We start from the raw sequence: 26,416 nt of genomic DNA on the forward strand, positions 1-26,416 counted from the left end.
TACTACTGCTATTACTTCTATTACTCTTACTACTACTTTTATTCTGCTACTACTACTGTCACTACTACTACTACTACTACTGCTACTACTTCTATTACTATTACTACTACTTTTATTCTGCTACTACTACTACACCTGCTAATTACTACTAATACCACCACCGCTTCTATTACTATTGCTACTACTACCACTACTACTACTATTACTACTATTGCTACTACTACTACTGCTAATTACTACCAGTACTATTACTGCTGCTGCTGCTACTTTTATTACTATTAATACTACTTTTATTCTGCTACTACTACTACTACTACAACCAGTACTACTACTACTATTACTACAATTGCTACTACTATTACTACTACTACTACTAGTACTACTATCACCAGTACTGCTACTACTAATTACTACCATACCTCCACCACTACTACCACCATCATCACTAGCACCTTTACTGCTTCTAGCCAGCTAGCATTTATGTAGCTCATTAAGATTTGCAAAGTGCTTTACATATATTATTTCACTTGATCCTTATAACAATATCCCTTTGGAGGGAGGCACTATTATTATCCCCATATTACAGGTAAGGAAACTGATGCTGCGACAGATTAAGTGACTTGCTCAGGATCATACATTTAATAAGTATGTAAGGAATGATTTGAACTCCTGGTTTTCCTAACTTTATCCACTATGCCATATTGCTGGTTATAGTTAATTATGTTCTCTCTCTAGACCAAAACTCTATGAGGGTAAAGACAATGCCTTTATTATTTCTCCTCAGTGTCTACCATGTTGCTCTGTACACAATGAGTACATATTATTGCTACTATCACCACTGTATCTAGGAGGATGCGATGTATTTTTCTGTGTATGGGGAGAAAAGGTGTCTCCTTTTATATTCTTATTCTCTATTTTATCAGGACTTCTGATCAACACCATGATGATGCAAGCTTCTGTCACCATGCTCTGTAGATAGTGACTAGAAGAGGATTTTACTTGAGTAAATAGTGGGACCAAATTCCTCTGGGGTTGAGGGAAAGGAATGAGGGTGAATGAGGATTGGATGTCCTCATCACCTTTTCAGACGATATGAAACTGAGAAGATTAACTAGCACAGAAGATGGTGCTGAAAAAGATCTTGACAGGTTGGAGTATTGGTCTATATTTAAAAATTAATAACATGAAATTAAGACTGAATTGGAAGTCTTTTACTTGGCTATCAAAAATCAACTTCACAAGTGTAAGATAGAGGTGCTACGGTTAGATAGCAGTTAATCTGGAAAAAGATCTGAAGATTTTAGTGGATAACAAGCTCAATATGAGTTAGCAGAGTGATGTGGAAGCCAAAAACTACATTAACTTTCAGGATTAAGCAAATGATGGTCTCATTCTATTCTGCTCTTACCAGACTTCACCTGGACAACTATTTAAGAAGCACATTGATAAGCTGGAGATATTCAGAGGTCAACCAAGCTAGTGAAGGGTTTTGAAATTATGTCACATGAAGTTCATTTGAAGGAATTCAAGGTTTTCTAGTATAGAAAAAAGAAGACTGGGGGTAATGGGGAAGGGCATGATAGTCTGCTTATGCATTCTGAAGGGATATCATGAAGAGGCATGGGCTTGCTCAATTGGTCCCAATGTGCAGAAGCAATAGATAATGAGGCAGATTATAAAGAGGATTCATGTTTCATGTAGGGAATAGACAAGAGAGTTTCTCAGAATTTTTCTGGCTATCATTCTATCATCTATCCATTGATTGATTTCCACACTTGAATGGCCCTTCAAATGCTTTGCCTTTGATTAACAAATCAAGAGAAGTTGTATAATAAGGGGAAGAAGTACAGTGCAGAGTGATGTCCAAAGGGGCTTTACCACATCTGCTGAAATGGCATGTTATAAATGCCATTTTTTTTGTGAACCTGCTTCACTTTGGTTTCCTCAACTATAAAATAAAGGACTTAAATTAGACAATTTCTCCTTCTAATACTACATGAGACTTTGATTTCATGACTTTGGGTCCAGAAGACAGTAGCAAGGAAATTAAGGCAAAACCTGATAGCCAAGTGAAGGAAGAAGGTGATCATTAGTTGAATTGATGATAGGTTTTGTAGTCCATTACAGTTCACGTCATTACATCTGTCTAATTTACTCTCCTCTGTCATAATGTAGATGTGGAAACTGACACTCAGAGAAGGAAAATTACTTGTCCAAAGCTATACAACTAGGGAACAACAGAATCAATTTCAATCCACATCTCCTGAATCTTAGTATGTATTCTTTCTACTGCATTATGAAGTCTAAAATTATGATTATAAACAAAGGTAGCTCATAAGAGCTGAATTTATAGTACAATTTAAGTTTTATAAAATGCTTTACAGTATCGCACTTTATTCTTATATTCGTATGTTATTTTCCACATATTATTATTGTTTTATTATTTATTATATATATTATATACAGACATTTGTTTTTTACACATGAGGAAACTAAGGATCAGGGAGATTTCAGTGACTTACTCATGGTTATGAATACAGCAGTGTCAGAGATGGGATTTGAACTCAGTTCTCCCTTGGCTTGAAGACTAGTGCTTTTTCTACCACACCATATTGTCTTTCCTAAGTTTTAAAGTAATCCCTAAATGGCCAGTCATCTAGGAATGGGAAGCTATTTTAATGGGATATTTGGAATGATGCACTTATCCTGGAACCGGAACTCAAACAATTCCCAAGGTTCTCACTTAAAATGCATTCCCTCTAACCCTAGAGCTTCTGACTCACCTCCCAGGCATTTTATTTTGTGATCATTAAACTCTTGGGAGTCCGTGGTGTGACTAGTGGGTTCTCTTTCCATAGTAACAAGGATAAACATCTGTTTTATATTATTTTTAAGTCAGAACAATGAATTTTCAATAAATCATCTTTCCTAAATCAGACACATTCCACTCCACTGACGTATGTTCCTCTCCAGGATTTGTTCTGTGACTGGCTGAGCTTCTGTGCAACTGTGAACTGGTTTTCATGATAAATGAAAAAAAAAACTTTTCATATACAGTTTATTTAACCTTCTTACATGAAGAACAAGGACTTCTCTGTAGGGAATTATGGAATTGCTACTGACTCATTCAGTAGATAAATGACAATCCTTCCATATTTCAAGAAAGTGTTGTGGGGTATTAAGAGAGCCCCAAATATCAAAATTTACAGAAATCTAGAGTTCTACAACCAATTCATAACAAATCCAGCTCATACCTGGCCAGCAACTCCCTGTTCAACACCTCTCACATATGGGATGCTTCTATTTGAACATCTCCATTATCAAATAAAATAGAATGTGAGCTACTTGAGAGAAGAGATTATGTCTTTGCCTTTTTTTGTATCCTTGGTGCTTAACACAATTTCTGTCATATAAGTGCCCAATAAATGCTCGTTAATTTACTTGTAAAATATTCTGAAAACCTTCAAGTGCTAGATACAGAGCCTATATTTTTATGTTAATGCCTGACGAATCATCACTCAGTCTCTTTTAGATCACTGAGATCAAACTCAAATAGCACTGGTGGTCACTAAACTGTACATAAGGATCCCTTTAGACCACATGTCGACCTAGTTTTAAAATGTAATATTACCTGTTTTTTACTGTATTTTAAATTTGTTTTGCTAAATATTTTTCAAATACATTTTAATCTGTTTCAAGCTATGTTTGGGAATGTTGTAGACTACATGCAACCTGTGGGCCATGCTTCTCACATTTCTGTTTAAGATCACCTCCACTGTTGGGAAATTCACTACTACTTTTGTACAGCTTTAATCACTAAGCTGATTTTCCCTTACACTGAGCTGACATTTCCTTATTTATAACCACCCCTCCCCCCATCTATTCCTCAGTTCTGCCTTTTGTGACTAAATGGAACAAGTCTGATATCCTTCTTTCACATGAGGCCACCAAGTCAGCCATCCATCATTCTCTCTTCTCTAACCTAAGCAACCCTAGTTCTTTCAGGTAATCTTAGAATGACTTTCTTATCATCTTTGCTGTTTTCTGCCAATTCCCATAATAAAATGTGTTTCTCCAAATGGAATATAATACTCCATATATTGTCTGACAAAACCAAAATACATCAGATCAATTATGTTCCTTATTGTGTACACTCTGATTTTCTTACCACAGCTGAAGATTTTTACTGACAGTTTTTTTTTACTGTTGATTCATATATGTGCATATTTCCCAGATTTCATTAATTCTCCAGATCTTTTTCACACTGTTGTCTAGCTACATCTCCTCCATTATGCACTGATAACTGATCTCAACACAATATAGGGCTTTACATTTATCTCATTAGATTGTATGTTCCTTAAGAACAAGGACTGTCTTTTTCCTCTTTTTGTAACCCCAGAGTTTAGCACATAATAGTTGTTTAATAAATATTTATTGGTTGATAACTGTATCATAAATTTTGTTTATTAGATTTGACCCATTACTCTAGTCTGTTGAGATTGCTATCACTGTTGTGTCACTTGAAAATATCTTCATCAACTCATTTATAAAAGTCTAAAACATCAGAAGGACAAACTTGAGGTATTGCATTAGAGAAATCTCCAAGTCGGTGTTAATAAATTAATGATTATTGTTTGGGTTTGGCCATTCGACTAGTTCAGAATCTTTTTATTACTTTGCAGCCCACATGTCTCTGTCTTGTCATAAAGATAGACCTTGTCAAGCATTTTTCTCAAATCCAAGTCATACTCTATGTGCTAAGCAATTATAGCTATCCAAAAGGGGAACAGGCTGCCTCAGCTGAGTGTATGACATGGAGCAGACTAGGGGAGGTCCTAAAATGTGCCTGAATGATTCAGATTGAACTGCCCAGGGAGTCTAGGGGATGGAACTAGCATTCTGGCAGGTTGGAGAAATAGGCACGCTAAGGAGGTGGCAATGAAGAGTGACAGGTGGGGCTGGCGCCTGTCAGAGAAAAGGATTCAGGAAGGGGAGACTGGGGGAAGAGGCTAATTCCCATCACTTATGGGGCTCTTTTCAATGCAGAGAGCCAGGCGAGAAAAAACATTTGAGGGACAACACCTCATAAATCTTGCAAATCAAGAGCCCGGGTGGTTGCACATTAATATCACCTGGCCCTTGGGCAGAGCTGGAAAATGCATGCTAATGTACCAGAACTCTTTCCAAAGCCATTTAGTCAGGGGTACATTTCCTTTTTTCTCCTCTTTGGGATAGCATTATTCATCAACTTGTATCTTAGAGGAGACTGAATAGGAGAAAATGATTTCTAAATTTTCACAATCTAACTCATATGAAAGAGGGACTCGACTTGGTCTCTTTGATCTCAAAGCACTAGGTAGAAGATGCAAAGAAGCAATGTTGATTTGAGGAAAATCTTAACAATGGGAATTACCTAGAAGAAGGTTGGGCCATCTTTTAAGTTCTAAAGTAAAGGTTCCATTTACCTGGTATCCTATGGAAAAGAGTCTTACTTAGATAAGAGATGGAACAGATAGCTACTGGGGTTCTTTCCAACTCTGAGATTCTACAATTTACACAGTAACTCCAGAGCCCAAAATGGCTGGAGGTGGGGTGGTTTTCCTTTCAGAAAGCAGTGACTAATTCTAGACTGGAAGTTCTGAAGGTAGAGTCCATGAACTTAAAAAAGCATTAATAACTAGATTTCAATATAATTGGTTTCCTTTATATCTTATTTCACACATTTACAAACATAGGCTTCACCAATCAGGGTCCATGACATAAAAAAAAGATAAAGAATTCCTTCTCTAGTTACACATCCTAGAGCCATTATCTCTCTATGGCATCCATCACCCCCAGACTCTTGCAGTGAACAAACACACTTGGCTTAGTGTCTCCAATTGCTCAGGTTTAAGATTTAATTTCTAGACCACCCAGGGGCCAGTACTTAAGGACTCTTGCTTATGTATTGGTTCTAACCACTGCTGATTATATCTTAAAAGGAGAACACCCATTGTGTCCCATTTCAAAAATGAAGTTAAAAAAAGCAGCCTGCTTACTTGTTAGTCACTGCTTGCATGAACTCATCAACCAACTCGTCATATTCTTTCCCACGTACACGCTTGTGCTTCAGTCCAATATACAGAGGGTCTTTCAGCAGGGCCTGGAACAGACAGAATTCTGTTTTCAGTGAATATTTCCAAGCAGGGGTTTTTACAACCCTAGCAAGAGTTTCTGGCCCATCCATTCCCAATTCCATCCAGTATGGGTCCTTCCTATCTGTGAATGCTTCCTATTCAGTTAGAGGCTGAGTAGTTGGATGGGTGGTTAGTATGAAGTAGGAAAATAGTAGGAGAATAGGGTACCCTCAAGCAAGAAGAGAGCTTTAAATCTAAAAGAGATTCAGGGGGACTTGATTCATTGAGTTGGCTCCAACTTTCCAAGATTTTGCCATTTCTCTAACCCAAGGCCCTAGATTTTGGGTTCAATATAGTTTTCTTTGTTGAGATCACCAACAAGAAATTTGAGCTTAGTACCACCTTGGTCAACTATTCATAGGCCATTAGGATCATGGATTTAGAACTGGAAGGAATTCCAGAGGCCATCTAGACCAATCTCTTCATTTTATAGGTGAGGAAACTGAGGTCTGAGGAGTTAAAATATCATGGAGCATCCAAGGTGGGACTAGAACCCAGAATCTCTGACTTCAGAGACAGTGCTTTTCCATAACAAAATGCTCTGATTTGGCATGAAATAAATGGAGTGTTTGGTCAGAGGACTTTGGATTTAGACTTGGAAGAGACTCAAGACACCATTTGGTTCAGTCTTCCCATTTTACAGTTGAAAAAGCCATGGCTCAGATTAATGAAGTGACTTGATCAAGATCACACATTTAGAACGAAATCTCCCACTTTTGGTGGGAGCCACTTAGTTCAAATCACCAGGCAGGATCTGGAGCAAGATTGTGTGCATATGAAACCCTTTGTCCCATAGACTGACATTTTATATGAAAGTCATTCAGAAATAGTTGTAAAATACAAAAAACAAAGGGTGGGAAGAGGAAGACCATTATTTTGCTTCTTCAACAAATGTTAACTTGAGCTTTCAAGTAATGCCTGTGTGTGTGTGACTATGATTGGCCATTTTGCTTAACTGGCTGAAGGGCAAACTAAGAGAAGAGAGGATGTTGGATTGGAAGACTAGATGGATATAGAGTCTATCCTTGTGGGATACAATATATTCCACAAGGGATCATTCAGCCTCTATTTGAAGATCTTAAGCAAGGGGAACCTACTGAGATAGCCCAATACACTTCTAGACTAATATTACAAGTTTTTCCTCATTTTTTGGGTCTTAATTTTCTCATATGTGAAATGAGAGAGTTGGACAAAATAACTAAGATTCCTTTCAATTCCAATTTCTATGGACTTATGAACCAAAAATGATATTGTAAATATTCCCTTGATCAGGATATTATGTATTTATAATGACAGCCTAAGACATAGTTGCTTTTTTTTGGAAGTTGTGTCATACTCTTGACTCATTGAACTTTCTGCCAATTAAATATCATTGGCTTGCAATATCACTTTCTGGGCCATTGTGGGGGCACCAAGTTCTTGAGCAAGGGGAATTATGGAGTAGGAATGCTGAATAAGGAAGTGAAGATTACTCAAAGAGAAACAGTGAGACAGCCTGCTAGAGAAAAATGGATTAGAAAATGTGGATTTGAGTTTTTTTTCTAGAATTCACTTTAATGATGCCTGTAGGCAAACGTTTACATTTCCTAATCTTAGTTTCTTGATCTGTAAAAGGGATGGAGACAATCATATTACTTAGTATATTGGGTTAGGAGTAAAACCCACCAAAATCCTTAATGTATAGAAAGAAGCTAGTATTATTATTTTTTGACAATTTTTCTCAGGGCCAACTCTGAGCCTGATTTTCATTGTAAGAGTATTATGGCTTCCTGTGGGATTTAATTTTTTGCCTTGCTCTACTTCCTTCTTCATTAAGTTTTTAAAAGATAGAACACAAAAGAAATTCAGCTAGGTAAATGAGCTCTATTACTTTTTTTGTCTCTCCTGAATTTTTATTTCATCTTCTTCTTTGATGAATTATTAGTCTAGAAAACCTGGGGAAAAAAGCTGAAATTTGCCTTTCATTTTTCTTTCCAACAGAATCCCAAGCAGCCAGATTAACTCCTCATTTCCTTTCTCCTGGTCTCCTTGCCAGTTCCTTCATCTCTTTAGAGAAGGGGTTCTTAACCTGGGGTCTGTGAACTTAAAAAAATTATTTTTATAACAAAATTTTCAATACAATTAGTTACTCATATATTTTGTTTCAAGCTTTTAAAAACATTATTCTGAGAAGGGATGCATAGATTTTATCATGAACCTCATGGCATAAAAAATATTAGGAATCCCTGAATCAGAATGGAAAATGTAAAGGGCTGAAACTGTTGAGTTGATGCACTGAGGTTGGACAACTAAGCACTTACAGCTAATTACCAATTGGACAATACTCTATTAGCATATGCTTGGAAAATGGCTCTGCCCACTATTCTGCGCTGGCTCGATAATTGGTGTATGCAGAGAATTGTAAGAGGGACTAGGGCATGGAGTAAGACTAGCCAGAGTCACTTTTTGGGTAGGAGACGAAGAGGAGAGGTCATGGAGATCCTGGATCCATCCAATTCACTTCTACCCTTAAAGACCAAGAATAAAGACCAAAGACTTTTGCTTATCCTGACTCTGGCTGATTCTAAGGTATCCCGGGTGCTAACTCAGTCTTCACAGAAGATGCCTCTCAAATTAAAAACACTATCTATCTCCTGCAAAAAATTCCAACTCTTAGTATTTATGTACAAAATTCTGGGTCTTACTAAATGTAGTATCCTTTCTTCTTCCTATGATCTCAGCCCAATCTTATGAAGTATTTTTTAAACATAAAAAGATATAAGAAATGGGCTTTTCCTTTTGGTGCAATTCATTATACATGTTAGTACTGCATTTATGAGTTTATAAAATTGGACTATGACTAGATACTTATTTACTTCTCTAGGGATCAAATGATTCTTCCAGTTTGTGGGCAGAGAAAAGAATCATCATTTGTCTGGGGCAGCTGTGAAATGTTTAATTAAAATGAGCTGGTACCATCTTGCAGCTCCTGTACACCTTGCTAGTGAGTTGAGGAGGATAATGCCATCTCATTCCTCTCCTAGTCTCCAAAGCAAAAGTCTGAGTTCCAGGTTAGTTCACTAAGAAAAGTGAGAAGAGGAACTAACATTGTATCTCAAAAGAAGATGAAAAGATTTCTCTTCTGGCAGGGAGGTTCACATGTTATTTCCTTTCTAAAAATAGCATGTTTGCTAGTCCCATTCATCTATTCAACAAACATTTAACTATGTACTGTGTGCATGGCCCTTTTTGATGTGTTTAGAAAGATATCCACTTTCTGATTTAACTAGATATTTGCCAAGCTCTCTGAGCTGATCTCAGAAATTTCGTGATTGATCTAATTCCTATTCCCATTGTACTAGAAGTATAAGATACAAAGCATCAGTAACTATACTCTTAATATTACATGATAAATGCATCAGGGAGTTGCAAAACAACGTATTATGTGACATCTAATGAGGAATGAGAAAAAATAATGAGCTTATTTGAGTTTAAAGTACTGGAAGAACATTCAGGTGAAGCAGTTTAAGAAGTGGACCTGGAACCCCCATATGAACTCACAGGTCAGAGTTTGAAGAAACAAAGATCTTGATTTTAATTTCAGATTTTATCTCTGACATTTCATAATTGTGATGGGTAAATTCATAATTGTGGTGGGTAAATCACTTAACCTCTCTGGATTTTCATTTCCTCATCTATAAAATGAAGGGATTAGGGTAGATACCCTTTGAGGTTTCTTTCAATTCTAGATTTGTGATGCTATGAAACAGAAAGCATAAGAAGAGAAGATAAAGTGGTCAAAGACAAATCCTTAGTGAGGTCATTTCATAAAGCTGGCATCTAATGATGGCTGAAACAGGGAGATCTCAGGAGGAGATTTCCAGACCCTGTGACTTGAATTTTATAATTTTTCTAAATGGTTTTATTTTATTTTCTTCTTCTTAGTGACTAGCATCTCTCTGAAAAACAATATTGAGCTTTGGTTTCAGGGAGAAAAAAAGGGTTGATGAAGATGTAGTCCTTGGAGACTAGGTCTAGAAACATTATCAACAACAGAAAGAAGTTCTCTTAACAGCTCTGGGGTGATGGTCTTCATTGGAAAATCTTAGGTAAGCTTGTTTCTAAAGTTGGCCTGCTGCCTTGGGTTATTTCTTTCCCAGAGAGGAGTGGGTAAGATATCTGTACTATTATTGTTACTATTATTGGACCTCATTCTTTTTCTTTTGGTTCCTTACCTTTTCCCCTGACATCTTTTTTCATAGCATGTCATTGCTGCTTTTCAGAACCTCTTCTTGAGAAGACTGGGATGAGTAGGCATAGAATATGGTACCCAAACTTCAATTCATAGAATGTTAGAACTGAGAGGAAACTCAGAGATACAACTTAGTTCAATTTGATATGAAAACTGAAGTCCAGGCGCAATGATTTGCCAAGGTCTGAGTTAAATAGCCATCAGAATCAATGCTAAAACATGTCTTTTAATTCTTTAAAATGACATTTTGTACAGTCTCGGTTCCACTGAAATATTTATTGCAACTTTTTGTGGGAGCAAACAATTAAAAATATCATGGAATATTACTGTAAGTTACAATGTATATTAAGAATACAATGCAAAATGAATTAAACAGAAGAAAACGCCATATGCAAGGCAACAACAACCAATTTCCCCTTCCCAGGACCATGTAATCATAATATTCACACATGACCTTGAAGACAAGACATGAGAATATATCTTTTGGGGGACTATAAATGTGAAATATTTCCCATATGATGTCAAATTTGGTTAATATGTTGGTTAGTTTTACTTAAATGTGTTTCTTTTTATTCTTTATAGTTCGTTAGGTGGACTAGAGACATGTATACAGCAGTGGAGACATTTAAAAAAAAACCCATCAATAAGAGCAAATGATCTCTTAAAATTTCCTTTGGAAAAAAGGTTTTTGGAGAGAGTTGATAGAAATTCACTTATTCATTCAACAAATATTCACAAAGCTCTATATACATGCACTGTGCTAGGTACTAGTAGAGACACAATTCCTTTGTTCAAGTATTTTAAGAGCTGTCACTTGGAAGACAATTTAGGCTTTTTTTTTTCTTGTCCCAAAGGCAGATCTGGAAGCTATGGATGGAAGTTGCTAGGCAGTAGATTTCAGCAGGATATAAGAAAAAACTTGATGATTGGTTGGAGCTGTCCAAAATTGGAATGAACTACCTCAACAGATGGTTCTATCACACAAGTCTTCAAGGGGAAGTGGAGAAACAGTTATATAGAGGAGAAACTGGCTCAAATATGGATTAGAATAGATGGTCTCTAAAATAATTTATAACTCTGGGATTTTATAATTTTAATATAAATTATGCCACAGTTCCTATAATGAAAGAAGTTGTATTCTAGGAATGAGAGGCATGTATATATCTATAACTGGGACTGAGACCTGATCTTTGATTTAATTAGTATAAGAATTTCCTGGTGAGGAAACTCTTTACTGATATAGGGCAGCATTTTCTTTCTAAATTATAGTATTAAGAACTTAGAACGTTGAGAAATTAAGTGGCTTTCCCAGGGTTACACAGTCAATATGTATTAGAGTCAGGATTTGAACCCACATTTTCTTGGTTTTGAGATCTGCTCTCTTTTCAATATATCACTTTGCCTATATAATAAAAATTAGTCTAAAATAAATGTATAAAGAAATATCAATTGCTAGGAAATCTTTCCTTATATTAAGCTTAAGTTTTCTCTTTGTAAATTCTACCCATTGCTCCTAGTTCTATTGTGAGATAAATAAATCTAATTCCTTTCCAATATGATAATCTTCAAGTTCTTGAAGAAGATGGTCATTATGTTTTCTATTCCACATCTTCTCTTCTCGAGGCTAACTATTCTAAGTTCCTTCAATCAATTTTAATATATCATAAAATTCCTTCTAGCTTATACTCTATTGGATCCTCTTCAAATTATAATATCCTTCCCAACATGTGGTTCCGAAAACTGAACACAACATACCAGATATGGTTTTGACAAGATGAGGGTAGAGTAGGACCATCACCTCCTTATTCCTGGGAACCATAATGATATGAGCATCAGCTTTCTTGGCTATGACATCATTCCCCTAGTTCTATAATAACCTTGTTTCTTTAAACTTGTACTTATGAAATTGTTTTTTTAATTTACATGTAAAATTTTATATTTTTCCCTTTCACTCATTTTGGACTAATGTTTTAATTTATCATATCTTTTTTGAATCCTTTCTGTCCCACAGTGTGGCAACTTTTCCTAAAAATTTAGTTTTTCATGCAAATTCATGTTATTTATACATAAATCCAAGTCACGGATTTTTTAGAAAGTCAAATAATATAGATTCCTGAGAGACACCGTGGCAGACTTTTCCACCTTGATATTGAACCATTAGTGACAACTTTTTGGGTTTGGCCATTCAACCAGTTCCAAATCCTCATAACTTACTGTCACCTAGTCTATATGTCTTTATTTTCCACAAGAATAGAAGGAAATAATCTATTAAATATTTTGCTAAAATATAGATAAATATTATTTATCTTATTTCGCTCTTTCAATATAAAAATGAAATAAAGTTAGTCTGGAATGACTTGTTCTGATTGATGCTATATTGGCATGTTGTGATAATTTCTTTTCAAGTTGATCAGTAAACATTCTTCATATTTTATTCTCAATTTGTCCCAATAATAAATCTCAGAATATATCATTTGTAGACTATGTTCTCTGCCTTTAAAAGAATCAGGAAATTTGCTTTTCTTCAGTTTTGTAGTACTTTCCTATATTCCATGACCTTTCAAAGATCTTTGACAACACAGTAATCATAGACATATTCGGTCAGAATTCGACAGTGTAATCAATATAAGCCATATTAATTTAATTCAGTAAGAGTTGCTAATTTCCTTTTACTATCTCATTAACTACTTTGTGAAGCAGAATTATATTGAGCAAGATATGCTTAATTTCTATCGTCAGTTATCAATGTCCCATCTATTCTAAGCAGCAGTTTTTATCCTGTCTGTGAGCTTCTTGAAATATAAATTAAAAGAAATTAAAAAAAAAAAACTTCATTAGTTTTTCTAACCAAACTTATTTCATTCTGAGTTTGGCCCTACTCTTATGGAATTGCCATGCTTTTACATCTGTCATCTATTAACTTCCCTTCTTCCCATTTCGATAGATGAATTTTCGAAGTTTGTTAACTAGTGAATTTTTTATATAGCTATATTTGTTTCTTTAGGTAACTGGCTTTCCCACCCTCATTCTTTCCCTTTGTGCTTTTCTAGTGTTTTCAGGATTTTATTCTTGAGAGCTTCTCTTCTCTTCAGTGTCACTTTCCTTTAAGGAATTTTAACCTGTGGGATCTCTCTTGTTCTGTCAATGTTTTGAAACCTGATCTCAAATCTAGAGAGCATGTTTAGTGTTCCTGGATTTTGTGTTCTTCTTCACCATAAATTATAAGATGGAGGAGCTACTTCCTGATTTTCAGTACTTTAGACAGAAATATTTTCACTACATCTTTTTAGGTATATTCGAAATCTAGACAGGAGACTATCATTCCTTTATTTTATGCCATGGTTCAAAAGCCCAAATATTATTGTCAAATACTATCTCCTTAATGATATGTTTATTTGTCACATCTGGCCATGTCTTTAGAAACACTTGCCTTCCACCAGAGTAATACTGATAAGAACACCAGTTATTCTTCCTAATGTTATTAGGTTCTTGCCCAGGACTTCATAACTTTTAATAAGTTTCCTCTGGCCATATGGCAATATCATTTACCCCTATGTGAATCATAGGAAGTGAGTAGTAATCGTACATTTTAACAAGTTTTGGGAAGTTCTCTGTTTCTGACATGTGCCTATGAAAAACCTTTCTTTTCTTATCAGGTTGACAAATAATTCCTTCAGAATCCCTTAACAGAAAAATGCCAACTACCATTACTTCTCTCTCTCTTTCTTCTGGTCTTTAATGGATAAGCTCTCTCCTGAAATCACCTGTGGAGCCACATCAATATTTCTTGTATGGCAAACAGCTGCTTCCTTAGTATGTAAATCCCTTTTCTTTAAAAAGATTTTCATATTTATTAAATCCAAAGTGTTCAATTGTCTTCTTTTCCTCTTCTGTGTAAATTTTCCCACCCTTCAACTCCCAATATGTCAGGATTCACTTCTCCCTCTTTGGATTATTTTTCTTTTTGGTTTTTATATCAAAGCCATTTTATCATTATTTCAAGCAATATTTCACTTAGGTTTAAAAAATCTCTGTTGGTTTGTTGATTCATTTTATGAGTTTAAAAGTCATATATATATAGTTATAGGCAGAGCAAGTACTCAAGCTTAAGTCTTGACTCCCAGTCCAGGGATCTTATCTTTTTCTTTTATGATCTTTAATCCAAAGCCAAATCTACCCAATCCAACAAAAATTTATTAGGCACCTCTTATGCGTAAAACACTGAGCTAAGTGCTGGGGAAAATTCTATGATTCTGTAATTGTGAGCTATGCCTGTTACTGAAAAGGTCAACTGTAACCTTCTGTAATAGGGTTTAGAAAACATCAAGCATACTTCCCCAGTCTCTCCTCTCTCACTGTCCCAGGTTTCTTGGGTTTCTTTCTGGGCTATTTCTTCAGATTTTTCTTGGCAAAGAAAATCTACAAATCAAAATGGTTTCCCCAAAACCACTTCACCTTACTTGCCAGATCAGAATGTGGTATATTCATGCTGGTAATCAAACGGATCTTTTGGTCTAGAAAAATATTTATTGAACATAGCAATAGCCACATCAACATTTTCTTATTTGGAGAAAGGTTCTTAGATTCAGAAATCACTATGAGTAAACAGACCAAAGCTCATGGGATGGTCACAGAGATAGGATTTGGGGGGGGCAAGTTCTTTTCTCTCCTTCAATATGATATTTAGAGCCTAAATGTTGTTTATCTTTCTTCCATCCCCAAATTCTATTAAGTTCTAGGATAAAGGAATTCTGGGAAGACTGATAGAGGGTGTCTTTTTGAGTAAAATCCATTGGGAGTGACCCTGGCAAAAATATATTGGGAGAAGTAATCATTAATGACTAATATTGATAATATAGGTGAATTAGAGCTTGAACTGATAGTATTAGAAAAATTTCACATTCTTTCTGGGCTGCTACCAGAGGAGGCTAAGGGAAAGAGCTGGCCAACAAGGCTCTGAGAACTTGACTTGCTTGTACTTATGTCAGTTAGGAGAATTCATACCAAATATGATTATATGGGATAAATGTTGGGCCCTTTGCATTTGCAAAACATACTAGAGAGATTCTCCACTTATGATTTTAATTATTAGATTTTCTATTTTTAGGATCCACTAGAAAAAATGCTATTTTTTTTCTTTTTATTTCAGAGTGCAAAATGCACAGCAGGGATTTTTAAAAATGTTTTTGCTTAAGTCAAACAAGTTTCTTTTGAGATATCTTTTGTATATTTGATAGTTTAAGTATTTAAACCTGTTGTATTATTGAATACTTTATGTCATACTCCATTAAGATATACTCACCCAGCTCATACTGTTGCTGGCCAATTGGGTTCCCAGGGGGATGATTTTACTGTTCTGGAGGGGTTAGGGAGTAATTCAGTAAGTACCTATCCTCTAAACACTAGCCTACAAGCCCCCAACAGTTGACTTCCTTTTATCAATCAGCCAGTGTACTCAAGTAGACCTTTACCAAAAGCATTTACTCAAATATCATAGCAAGAATTGTAATTACAAATACTTTTCCCAATACCAAGGGCATACTTTTCCACAAATATGCCTAGAGTTTAAGAGGAGGATAGAGTGAGTAGGAAGCCAAAGTACAATGGTAAGAGGACATATATGTCTAAGGAAACTCACAACTCACGAACTACAGCGTTTTATGTCTCCTCTCTTGCTAGAGTCCTCACATAGTTTCCTATGGATCTTTTTCCTGTTCAGATAGGCAGGTCATATTTTCTCTCCTGGACTGGTGTTCATCTGAGTTTGATCCTTGTAGGACATGATGTTTCATTTGAATGGACCTCTCTGCTGCTGAGTTGGGCTAGACAGGTCCCCCAGTGGTTGTTCTGGCTCCTCACCAGACTCCACTGCTGCTAGACTAGCCTGGGCAGTTGTTTCACTGCTGAATAATGGTGGGGAGATCAGTAGGGCGTGGCTACCAGATTGTTCAGGACAGGCTGTTCTACTCCACTCTTGAACATCTTTGTTGAACAGGTCAATGTCCCCGGCTCACTCTTTAATGGGTAGCTTTAGTTTTTATACACTTTTAGCTACTGGCTAGACTGAAGAATACTTAACTGTCTAGTTAGAAAGTTACAGGGATCTCTTCAGCAATAATCAAGGTTGTGCTGGACTCTTTAGAGTTTAAAGTTGGGCACTTTTAAGTTTAATTAACATTTTTCTCCCTCAATTTCAAAGTCTAGATATAAACCAAACTCCCAGGTCAAGTTGATTTGCAGCATTTACTAATTCCAAGGTATAAACTGAAGAATAAACTCTCCAGAATTGGTTAAGCTAGCTTCAGCACATCCAAGCTATATTCTATAGGAGTTTTTTCAGCCAAGTTTTTTGAGTCCAGTTGCTATGATCTTAGTTTTTTGATATTTATCTTCAAGCAGCTTTTACACTACCCTATTTCATCCTCATCAAGAGGTGTCTTAATTCTTCTTTAGTTTATGCCATATGAGTGGCATCTCTTGAATATCTGATGGTCCTTGGTTTTGTTGTCTTGTCATTCAGTTGTAGTGAACCCTTTGTGATCCCATGGACCATATTATGTCAGGCCATTGTACCCTCCGCTATTTCTCAAAGTATGTTCAAGTTCATGTTCATTGTTTCCATGATACTATATATCCATTGTATTCTCTGCCATTCCTTTTTCCTTTTCTTTCAATCTTTCCCAATATTAGGGTCTTTTTCAATGAGAAAACTCCCATCTTCTCATCATGTAGTTAGAGTATTTCAGCTTCAACATTTTCCCTTTCAATGAGTAGCCTGCATTAATTTCTTTAAGTATTAACTGATTTGATCTCCTTGTTATCCTAGGGACTGTAAATATTTTTCTCCAGTGCCACAATATGAAAACACTGATTCTATGAAATTCAGCTTTCCTAATAGTCCAACTCTCTTATAATACATTACTACTGGAAAAATCATAGTTTTGACAATATGGAGTTTTGTCACTAGGTAATATTGTTATTTTTTTTTTAGTATACTGTCCAGATTTGCCACAGCCTTCCTTCTAAGGAGCAAACATCTTTTAATTTCATGACTACAATTGTTATTTGTAGTGATCTTGAATCCAAGAATATAAAATTTGACACTGCTTCCATTTTTTTTCTTTTTGCCAGAAAGTAATGAGTCCAGTTGCTATGATCTTAGTTTTTTGATATTTATCTTCAAGCAGCTTTTACACTACCCTAGTTCATCCTCATCAAGAGGTGTCTTAATTCTTCTTTAGTTTCTGCCATATGAGTGGCATCTCTTGAATATCTGAGAATGCTGATATTTCTCCTGGAAACATGAATTCCAGTTTCTGAGTCATCCAGTATGGCATTTCTCTGCATGTAAGTTAAATAAATAAGGTGATGTATACAATCTTGTTGTGCTTATTCTTTTTCCAATCTTAAGTCAATTAGTTGTTTCATATTTGATTCTAACTGTTGCTTCTTGACCTGCATACAGGTTCCTCAGAAGCCAAGTAAATTTATGTGGTACTCAAATCTCTTTGAGGACTGGACACATTTTCTGGAACTATCTTGCTTTCTCCATAATTCAGAAACTATGGGCAATTTGGTCTTTAGTTCCACTGCTTCTTTGTAAACCAGCCTATTTCTTAGGATTGTTAGTGTATATTTCACCTCCTCTACTTCTTTGGGAATTTTATTTACATGAGTGACTAGAGACAGTAATATAAATGCAATCTATGACTTGGAAGCAGAATTTACTGTCTTGCTGACCTCTTCATAGGCAATTTTGGTAAATATGCAAGGCTCCAAAGTCCATTTTGCATCTGCATTTGCTTTCCTTTTTAACTTTTCAAAGTCTCAGTCTTTTAAATCTCTTTAGCTTTAATGAAATCTCACTTGGGCATCCTATCTATCTTCTCCAGGGCAAACACCACAAATTCATTGCAAAATTTCAATGAAAATACCTGCAAATAAATGAGAGAAACCAGGATGTCTGTTTTGGTAGATGTTATCATTTCACAGAACTCACACAGGGAAGATAGATTCATTTCAAAATATGATGTACCATCTTTACTACACTAATTTTTACTACATACAAGTATATAGTACACACAACAGAGTTGAATATAATAGCCCCAAGTATAATTGAAGGTGGGAAATTGGGAGCTGGGATGGGGAGGTTGAGCAAGGGATAGATCTGACAAAATGCTCTAGGACAATTTGAGGAGAGAGAAAAAACATGATCAATTTTGCATTTTTTTGGAGGGGGAGATGGAGTAAAAAAAATTTTATGAAAGAGGTAAACCTTGAAAGAAAAAAGACTGTAAAATTCAGAGATGAGAAGGGAGTAAATTCCAGGTGTGGAGAAAGGCTTTTATGAAATCTCAGAGATGGAAAGTTAGTCCAGGGAGCAGATGATAAATTCATGTAGCTCAAACACTGTTTATATATTTAGCACATCCATGGAATATTAACAGTAAAGATCCTGGAAATCATTACCGTTATTAGCAGAAGAGTCTATTGTATGTGTTTTCATTATATTTCTTTACCAAAATAATCAGCACCTTTTCTGAAACTTATTGACAGTTGTCTGGAGACATTGAGAAGTTAAGTGATTTGCCCAGGATCACACAGTTAGCCTAGTCAGAGGTAAAGTATGAATCCAGGTCTTCCTACATCTAAAGCCAGTTCTCTCTCCACAATCCCATATTCACTGCTTTTCTATGATTATCCTAGATATCAATGATCAACCTGACAGCCTTTAGAAAAGTTCAGCACCTAAAGGCAGACCCCAAGTAATGAATCATTAGGCTACAGTAACTTATGAAACACTCTACTGAAATTCTGGGTAGAGAGACTGAACCTGAGTGGGTAAAGGAAAATCATTTTGCAGATAAGGCTATAGAGGTTTACTGAAGATAAAATGACATACTCAAGGTTACATGACTGATAAATGTCAGGGCTAGGTCTTTGGACTGCAAATGGGATCCTTTCCACTCTACAGCTTTAACATGGGTCATTATTCTCAGATCAGCTGGTGCTACATTGGGTTTGACTGTTGCATCCCACCTCAAGGATATAAATTAGCCTGAGAATTTTGTCTGCTAGTTACCCAACCTTCCATTGCCCATGAAGAACACCATAACCAGCAAGAATCCTTGGCATGGGTGGCAGAGAGTGACTTCAGAAGACAAAGAGCAAAGAAGAAAAATAGGAAATAGGAAAAATAATAATAAGTGGGAAAACAAAATAAACAACTGGACAGTGACTGGTTTGGTTTCTCTGGGGAGGGCCAGGTGAGCCAGAGACCGGATATTTTGAAGGACTAAAATGAGTAATCAGGGAAGGACTCCCTTCCTTTCAACCTTTTACCTCAGGAACTTAGTCATGGGACTTCCAAGTGGGAAATCCCTTCTTCATGAGTTGGCTGCCCTGTGTGTTTATTATTTTAAATCCTTTCCTTTTAAAACCCTTCTGGCAGGTAAAACGGACTCAGAGTTTCAGAGCTTCTAAGGGCAGATGTTTTTCCGCAAACAGGAAAATCTATGTGGGATTTTTTTCTGTGGCTTTTGACTAGGGTTCTTCTCTTGTTACCTTATGATATTTTTTGGAAGCACACATACAATTAGGTTATTATGATGCTAAAAAACAATTTCAGGACAAAACACATACATAACATAAATAATCTCACAGGTTGAATGACTATGGAGTGGAAATCCCAAGGTCAAATTCTCTCAGTAATATGAATTTTAGGAAGACGATTTAATTCAATTCAATAACTTTTATTAATCATGCAATAAGCATAGTGCTAAACACACTGTATGGGCTGGAGAAAGAAATGACAAACCATTCCAGTATTTTTGCAGAGAAAACATCAAATGAGGTTTCCACTTCCATCCTTTTCAGTCACAATTGAAAAATAACTAAATAACAACAAAACTGTTAGGATGGGTTTTTTTTTATATCAAACCTCAAAGACTATTTAGTCTAATCCCTTAATTTTACAGATGAGGAAGCTAAAGCACAAGAAGATTTAAGAAACTTGTTTAAAACATCAAAAAAAAAAAAAAAGAGACATCAGAGGCAGGATTTGAACACAGATCTAATTCCAAGCCAATACTCTCTCTATTGTACCATACTACTTCCATTTCTGAGACTTAATTTCCTCATCTGTAAAATGAGATGTAAACATAGTTGTAGGACTCACCTCACAGAATTGCTGTGATGATCAAATGAGGAAATGAATATGAAGAATTTTATAAATATCAGGTATTATGATGCTAACAGTTTGGAGTGATGGAAGAGGTAGAAAGTCAAGATTCTTAGCCTAAAAAACTTCATTGAGAGATGATTCAGGTCAGTTCCAGTAGATGTGATGGAGAGCACCATCTGCATCCAGAGAGAGAACTACAGGAACTGAAAGTGAGTAATAGCATAGTATTTTCACTTTGTTGTTGTTGTTTGCTTGTTTTTTCTTTCTCATTTTTCCTCCTTTTGATCTGATTTTTCTTGTGCAACATGATAAATGTGGAAATATTTTTAGAAGAATTGCATGTGTTTAACCTTCCATTGGATTTCTTGCTGTCTAGGAGAGAGGGGGAGGGAGGGAGAAAATATATAACACAAAATTTTGCAAAGGTTAATGTTGAAAACTATCTTTGAATGTATTTTGAAAAATAAAAAGTTATTATTAAAAAAATGAACTTCATTGATTTAAAACAAAGCTTTCCAAGGGGACCCAGTGGTCTTGAAAGCAAAATACAACCGTGTGTATATGTGTATGTATGTTTGTGTATGTATATGATGTATTTATATGTATATACATGTGTATATATGTCCACATTCACTCCCAAATCTTTTCAGAGAATATAATTAATTAGAGTTGGATGATTAGCTTCAATAATACAGAGGATTCTAACATTATTATTGTTCTCTCCCCTTCTTTATTCTTGCCCTTATTTCCTTTTCCTTTTCCTTTAAATTTCATGCTTAAGAGGCTGTGGTACTGGATCCTATAACTTAGGTCCACTTTCTGTGTCCAAATGAGGCTCAGGCTCTATCTGTATTCATGAGACAAGCTAATCAGGAACTCTATCCCATTTCTTTTATTATTATTATTATAGTTTTTTATTGACAGGACCTATGCCTGGGTAATTTTTCAACATTGACCCTTGCAAACACTTCTGTTCCAACTTTTCCCCTCCTTTCCCCAACCCTCCCCTAGATGGCAGGCAGTCTTATACATGTTAAACATGTTAAAGTTTAAATACAACATATGTAAACATATTTATACAGTTCTGTGGTGATTTTCTTCTTTTAAAATAATATAATAGTTCTCTCTGGGAGCGAGTTTCTCAGGGAGGTTTTTCTGGAGGCAGCCTTAGTTTCAGTTAAGAGTAATAATCACCCAAAATGCAGCCAGCTGGTAAAAATGCAAATGTTTTATTTTCTCCTTCCAAAATAGCCTGGTTAGTTGAGACCTATCTCTCTGCTTGGTTCCAAGAGCTCTTGCAGCTTTGTCCTTTGCTTCTGCCTCTGCTTTCTTCAGTCTCCAGTCAGCACCAAGTTAAATCTGTCTCGCCTCTGAGAGAGGGTTTCTGGCTCTCAATCTCCCAGACTGCTCCTCTCCAATCTAATTCAGCTGAACTCCCCTGACTGAGCCTCTGTCTGCTTCTTATATATGACTCTTCTGAGAGAATGGGATTATAGGTTTTCTCCCATAATCTCTCTCTCTGGCCCTAAGAGCTTCAAGGGAGGTGTAAATTCACAAACTTACAAAGTTTACTTTGTGAAACTCGTGAACTCCAATGAGTACTTAAATACTTCTTGCTTATATGAGCTCTCTAAGGGTGTGAACATAAGCATTGTTTCTATCAGTTCTACTTAGTACCTTGTTTCAGGTTCTGGCCCAAAACATCTCCTTGTAAGATCAGATCAATGATACCGAACCATGCTAACTTAGATAATTATTGTCTCTATCAACTCTAATGACTTAACAGTTTGTAAAGATTCCAACAAAGTTCTCTTGTTGCACAAGAAAAATCAGATTTATAAAGGTAAAAATAACCTGGGAAGAAAAACAAAAATTCAAGCATTCCACACTCATTTCCCAGTGTTCTTTCACTGGGTGTAGCTGGTTCTGTACATCACTGATCAATTTTTATCCCATTTCTTATCTGCCTGCTTTACTTTTGGGCTTCCTTGATATATCCATTGTGACTCAGGAAGTTCATTATTGGGGAAAACTAATCTTCCTTCAAGATCCCATCAGACTTGATTTTCCACCTCATCCCCATTCTCTGCCCCTCCGATTGGAATGTGGAGTCATAAACCCTAAAACCTCCACTGAAGGAGGGAACTCCATTTAGAACATTTCATTTCTAATCTGGCTGCTCTACTTTGAGACTTCTCTGAGATGTCCACCATTCCTCCATATTGGCCACCTTCCCCAACCCTCCCTTACCTTCCCTACATCCTTTTATTTTCAGCCTCCTTTTCCCTTTTGTGTATTGTCTTTTCAATTAGATTATGAGGGCTGGGCCTATCTTTTGCTTCTTTTTGTATTCTCAGTGCTAGTATTTGGTACAAGGTGGGAGCTTAACACGTTTACTGGCTGATTGTCTTATGAGTGAGGTAGGAAGGGAGGAGAAGGGGATTTTCAAAAGAGAAATGTCGATCATAATCCTAGAAATTAGACCAAAGACCTTAGAGAGATCATTAAGTACATTTCTCTCATTTTACAGAAGAGGAAACTGAGGCTCAAGTGACTTGTTCAAGGTAACAGATCCAGAATCCCAAGCTAAGACTTTTGACTATACATCCAATGTTCTTTCCATAGATTGTTCCAGCTGGAAGGGACTTCATAGATGTCTATATTCATATCCAACATGCTCTTATTAGGTGCCTTGTCTAAGCCAAGGAGGTCTAATACAACCTGTTTATTTGATCAGTGAGGAATCAAAGACCTAGAGAGAAAAAGTGGCCAATTCAACATCCCCCAGCTATGTAATTTTAGAATCTGGGATAGGACCCAGGTCTCCTAACTCCTAGTTCAGACATTTTCTGCCAAACACACTGCTCTCCTGCCTCGGATCATTGGCAATGACAGTACAATTGTTCTTTTCTGTTCTCCATTCTACAGCTAAAGCCTAAGTAGTTTTAACTCAGCCCACAGTGCCCATGTCCCAGTTGTGCTCCTGATCTCCTGAATTTCCATTTTTTAAAAATGGGGAATTACTGGACCTCAGTTGCTGAGTTCTGCAATGTAGCTGACCATATTCAGAGATGTGGTATTTTTTTTATTGAAAAAATATCTCTGCAGATGTCTATATTGGCAAGGAATAGATGGCCAAATATCATATCTTCTGAGTCAGAGTCATGGGGACGGAAACTGCTAACAGATGCAAAGCCATGGCTTGTCTAAAGCTGAGGGCAGCCAGCCTCCGGACAGATGCCTGAAATTAATTAGGTCCAAACCACCTGGAAACCTTTGTGGCTGACATACCATCAGTTCCAAACAGTCCTCCTGTGAATGTGTCACATTCACCCCGACCACAGGAAAGCAGGTCTGTGGATGTCAGACTGAGATTTTTTTTTTGATCCCTTTTGGGTGTTTTTTTATGCCAGTTATTCAGTTCCCATGACCAGATTGCTAAATTCATTTTGGTAAAGGAACCACGCTAAGCTTGGATACAAATGTTGTGATTTAAGCACAGGAAGGTTCCTGTATCATTTCTCTCCTCTTACCCTCCCACAATAGTTCCCTTACCATCCTTGTCCTGGTGTTTGGGTTTCCGCCATTAGAAATTCCTTCTTTGGGGAATGAAGTTAGAAGATACCTTATAGGTGAATTTTTTTCATTTTTAAAAATCCTGGCCTTCATATCTTCCCCTTGGGATTGATTTGCCTGAGAGAATAGGGAAGGGCTTTTATTATGGTATTGGAGGTAGGTTAGGAGGGAGAATAATTTCAGAACCTAAGAGGTTAGACCTAGTGTGGGGAGAAGAGCAGCCACAAGTCAAATAGACACTTTGCAATAGAGGAAAAGGGGGACAGGAAGGATGGAGGGGGAAGCATATGAATGGAGTTGGACTCTGTGGAGGACAAGTGATTTATGGTGGTCTCGCCTAAGTCAGGGGAACAAAAAGATCAGAGACTCCATTATGTAAAAGACTATAATGAGAACAAGTGACCTAGATATCATCTCTCTGCAGAAAGATCTACTTAAGCATCCAGAGCTCAAAATTATTTTTTAAAAATGGATTTAATTTTCCTTCATATCTTCTAGGTATTTCTCCCCTGAACCCTGGTCATTATTTTCTTGGATAGCCATATGTGATGAGGTACTATAGTAGTCCCTGAAGATATAAAGACAAAAATACAAGTCATAGGTCACAAGATCACAGACCTAAAACTGGAAGAGAACTTCATTTTAGAACTTTCATTTTAGTTCATTTAATTCAATACCCTCATTTTATAGATAAAAAATTGAAAATCAAAAAAATAAAGTAATTTACCTATAATCACACATTGAGAGTGAGGATTTGAACTCATATCAAAAGACTCTTTCCATTGCATCATTTTATATGTCACATACTATTTTGTCCATTGGCACTGGACATTATTAATCTATAACTATAATCTTTCATGCATCCAGACATGTCTACATCTTTCATATGTATTAAACATAATTTCTTTAAACATTATAGATCGTGAGGGGCATTGTGAATGAGGAGCTGATCTTAGGGTCAGGAAGGTCTGGATTCAAACCCTATCTCTGACATATAGTAGTTCCAAACAAGTCACTTAAGCTCTTTGTATCCTAGATAATTCTAAAACTGTAAGATGCAGAGCAGGTGCCAGGTCTCATGCTTATCAAGTTCCCAGGTTCAACTGCCAAGCCTCCAGAAACAGCCCAAATCCAACTATGAGTATCATTTACCTTAAAAGCTCTGGACAACATTCATCAATATCCCAATTATCATCTAAAACCCAGTTATCCTTTCTTTATATTCCCCATGTATCATATTTAAATTTCATTCTTCCATATGCCCCAAGATTCATTTTTTCCATACAATTAAAGGATGATTCTTCCATTCACTTGTTATCATCTCTTCTGTGTATCTATTCTATCATTTTTCCATAGATTTGGAAGTTCTCTTCTTCTACTATCTTTCCATATACTTTTGAATATGTTTATGCCTTGGATATTTTATTCCCAAATACAACCTATTTCTCTTTCCCCCTTCCCTACCCACTCTTCTGGGTGCTGTTTATTTGGAGATTCTTAGTCGAGGTAACATTTTTTACCCATCTACTTCTTTTTCATGTGCTGGGTCTCTTACCTCATTGTTAGTGCCAACATCTAGCAGAACTGGGAGACACTGTTGTGGATTTACTCCACCACATGCAGTATACAGTGCAAGTTTGCCCACTGGGATGCCCATGCCATAGCAGCCTAGATCTCCAAGGCCCAAAATGCGTTCTCCATCTGTCACCACCACAGCCTGAAAAACAAAACCCAGGCACATTGAGTTGGGAAGATACATTTATTTTATAAATTGTGGCAAGTTAGATATTAAAACTGAACCCTCTATGACTTTGTTGGAATGTGATAAGACTAAAGAATTTCATTAAATTTCACTTTAAAAAAAGTAATTCCATGATTCTTGGCTGGCAACTGGGAAATTCCACAGAGGAGAGATAACTGAAATACACCTGGACTGCATTCCAAACCACTGTTCCCCAGCAAATGCTATAAGGAATTGAAATCACCTCAATTGTTCTTGTTTTTTTTTTTTTTCATTTTGGATGATCTTTGGGGAAACCAATCAGGCAGAGAGTAATATTTGATCTTGGCTCAACCTTCTCTCATATTCATTTAGTTGCCCAGGCCTATTGATTCTATCTTTGCACATTCTCTTTCAATCCCTTTTCCTTTAATCTTGCTCCCATCCCCCTACTTCAGGACCTCATTACCATTTACCTGCCCCCACTCTCTTCCTTTCCAATCTAATCTTCATATCATTTTCTGATTAAT

General features: G+C 36.3%; 1 protein-coding gene across 2 annotated transcripts in view; it reads right to left on the reverse strand.

Annotated features, from left to right (window-relative positions):
• The window catches only part of ME3 (malic enzyme 3), a 296,435-nt gene that overhangs the window by 61,892 nt on the left and 208,127 nt on the right, over window positions 1-26,416 (reverse strand). For both annotated transcript variants that reach the window (XM_051987289.1, XM_051987288.1), the window contains exons 6-7: window positions 25,722-25,883; window positions 6,039-6,142 (exon numbers count right to left, since the gene is read on the reverse strand). In XM_051987289.1, the coding sequence (XP_051843249.1) occupies window positions 6,039-6,142; window positions 25,722-25,883 (266 nt within the window). The remainder of the gene's footprint in view (window positions 1-6,038; window positions 6,143-25,721; window positions 25,884-26,416) is intronic.

Source organism: Antechinus flavipes, chromosome 3 (assembly GCF_016432865.1).
Source record: "Antechinus flavipes isolate AdamAnt ecotype Samford, QLD, Australia chromosome 3, AdamAnt_v2, whole genome shotgun sequence".
NCBI classification, from domain to species: Eukaryota; Metazoa; Chordata; class Mammalia; order Dasyuromorphia; family Dasyuridae; genus Antechinus; species Antechinus flavipes.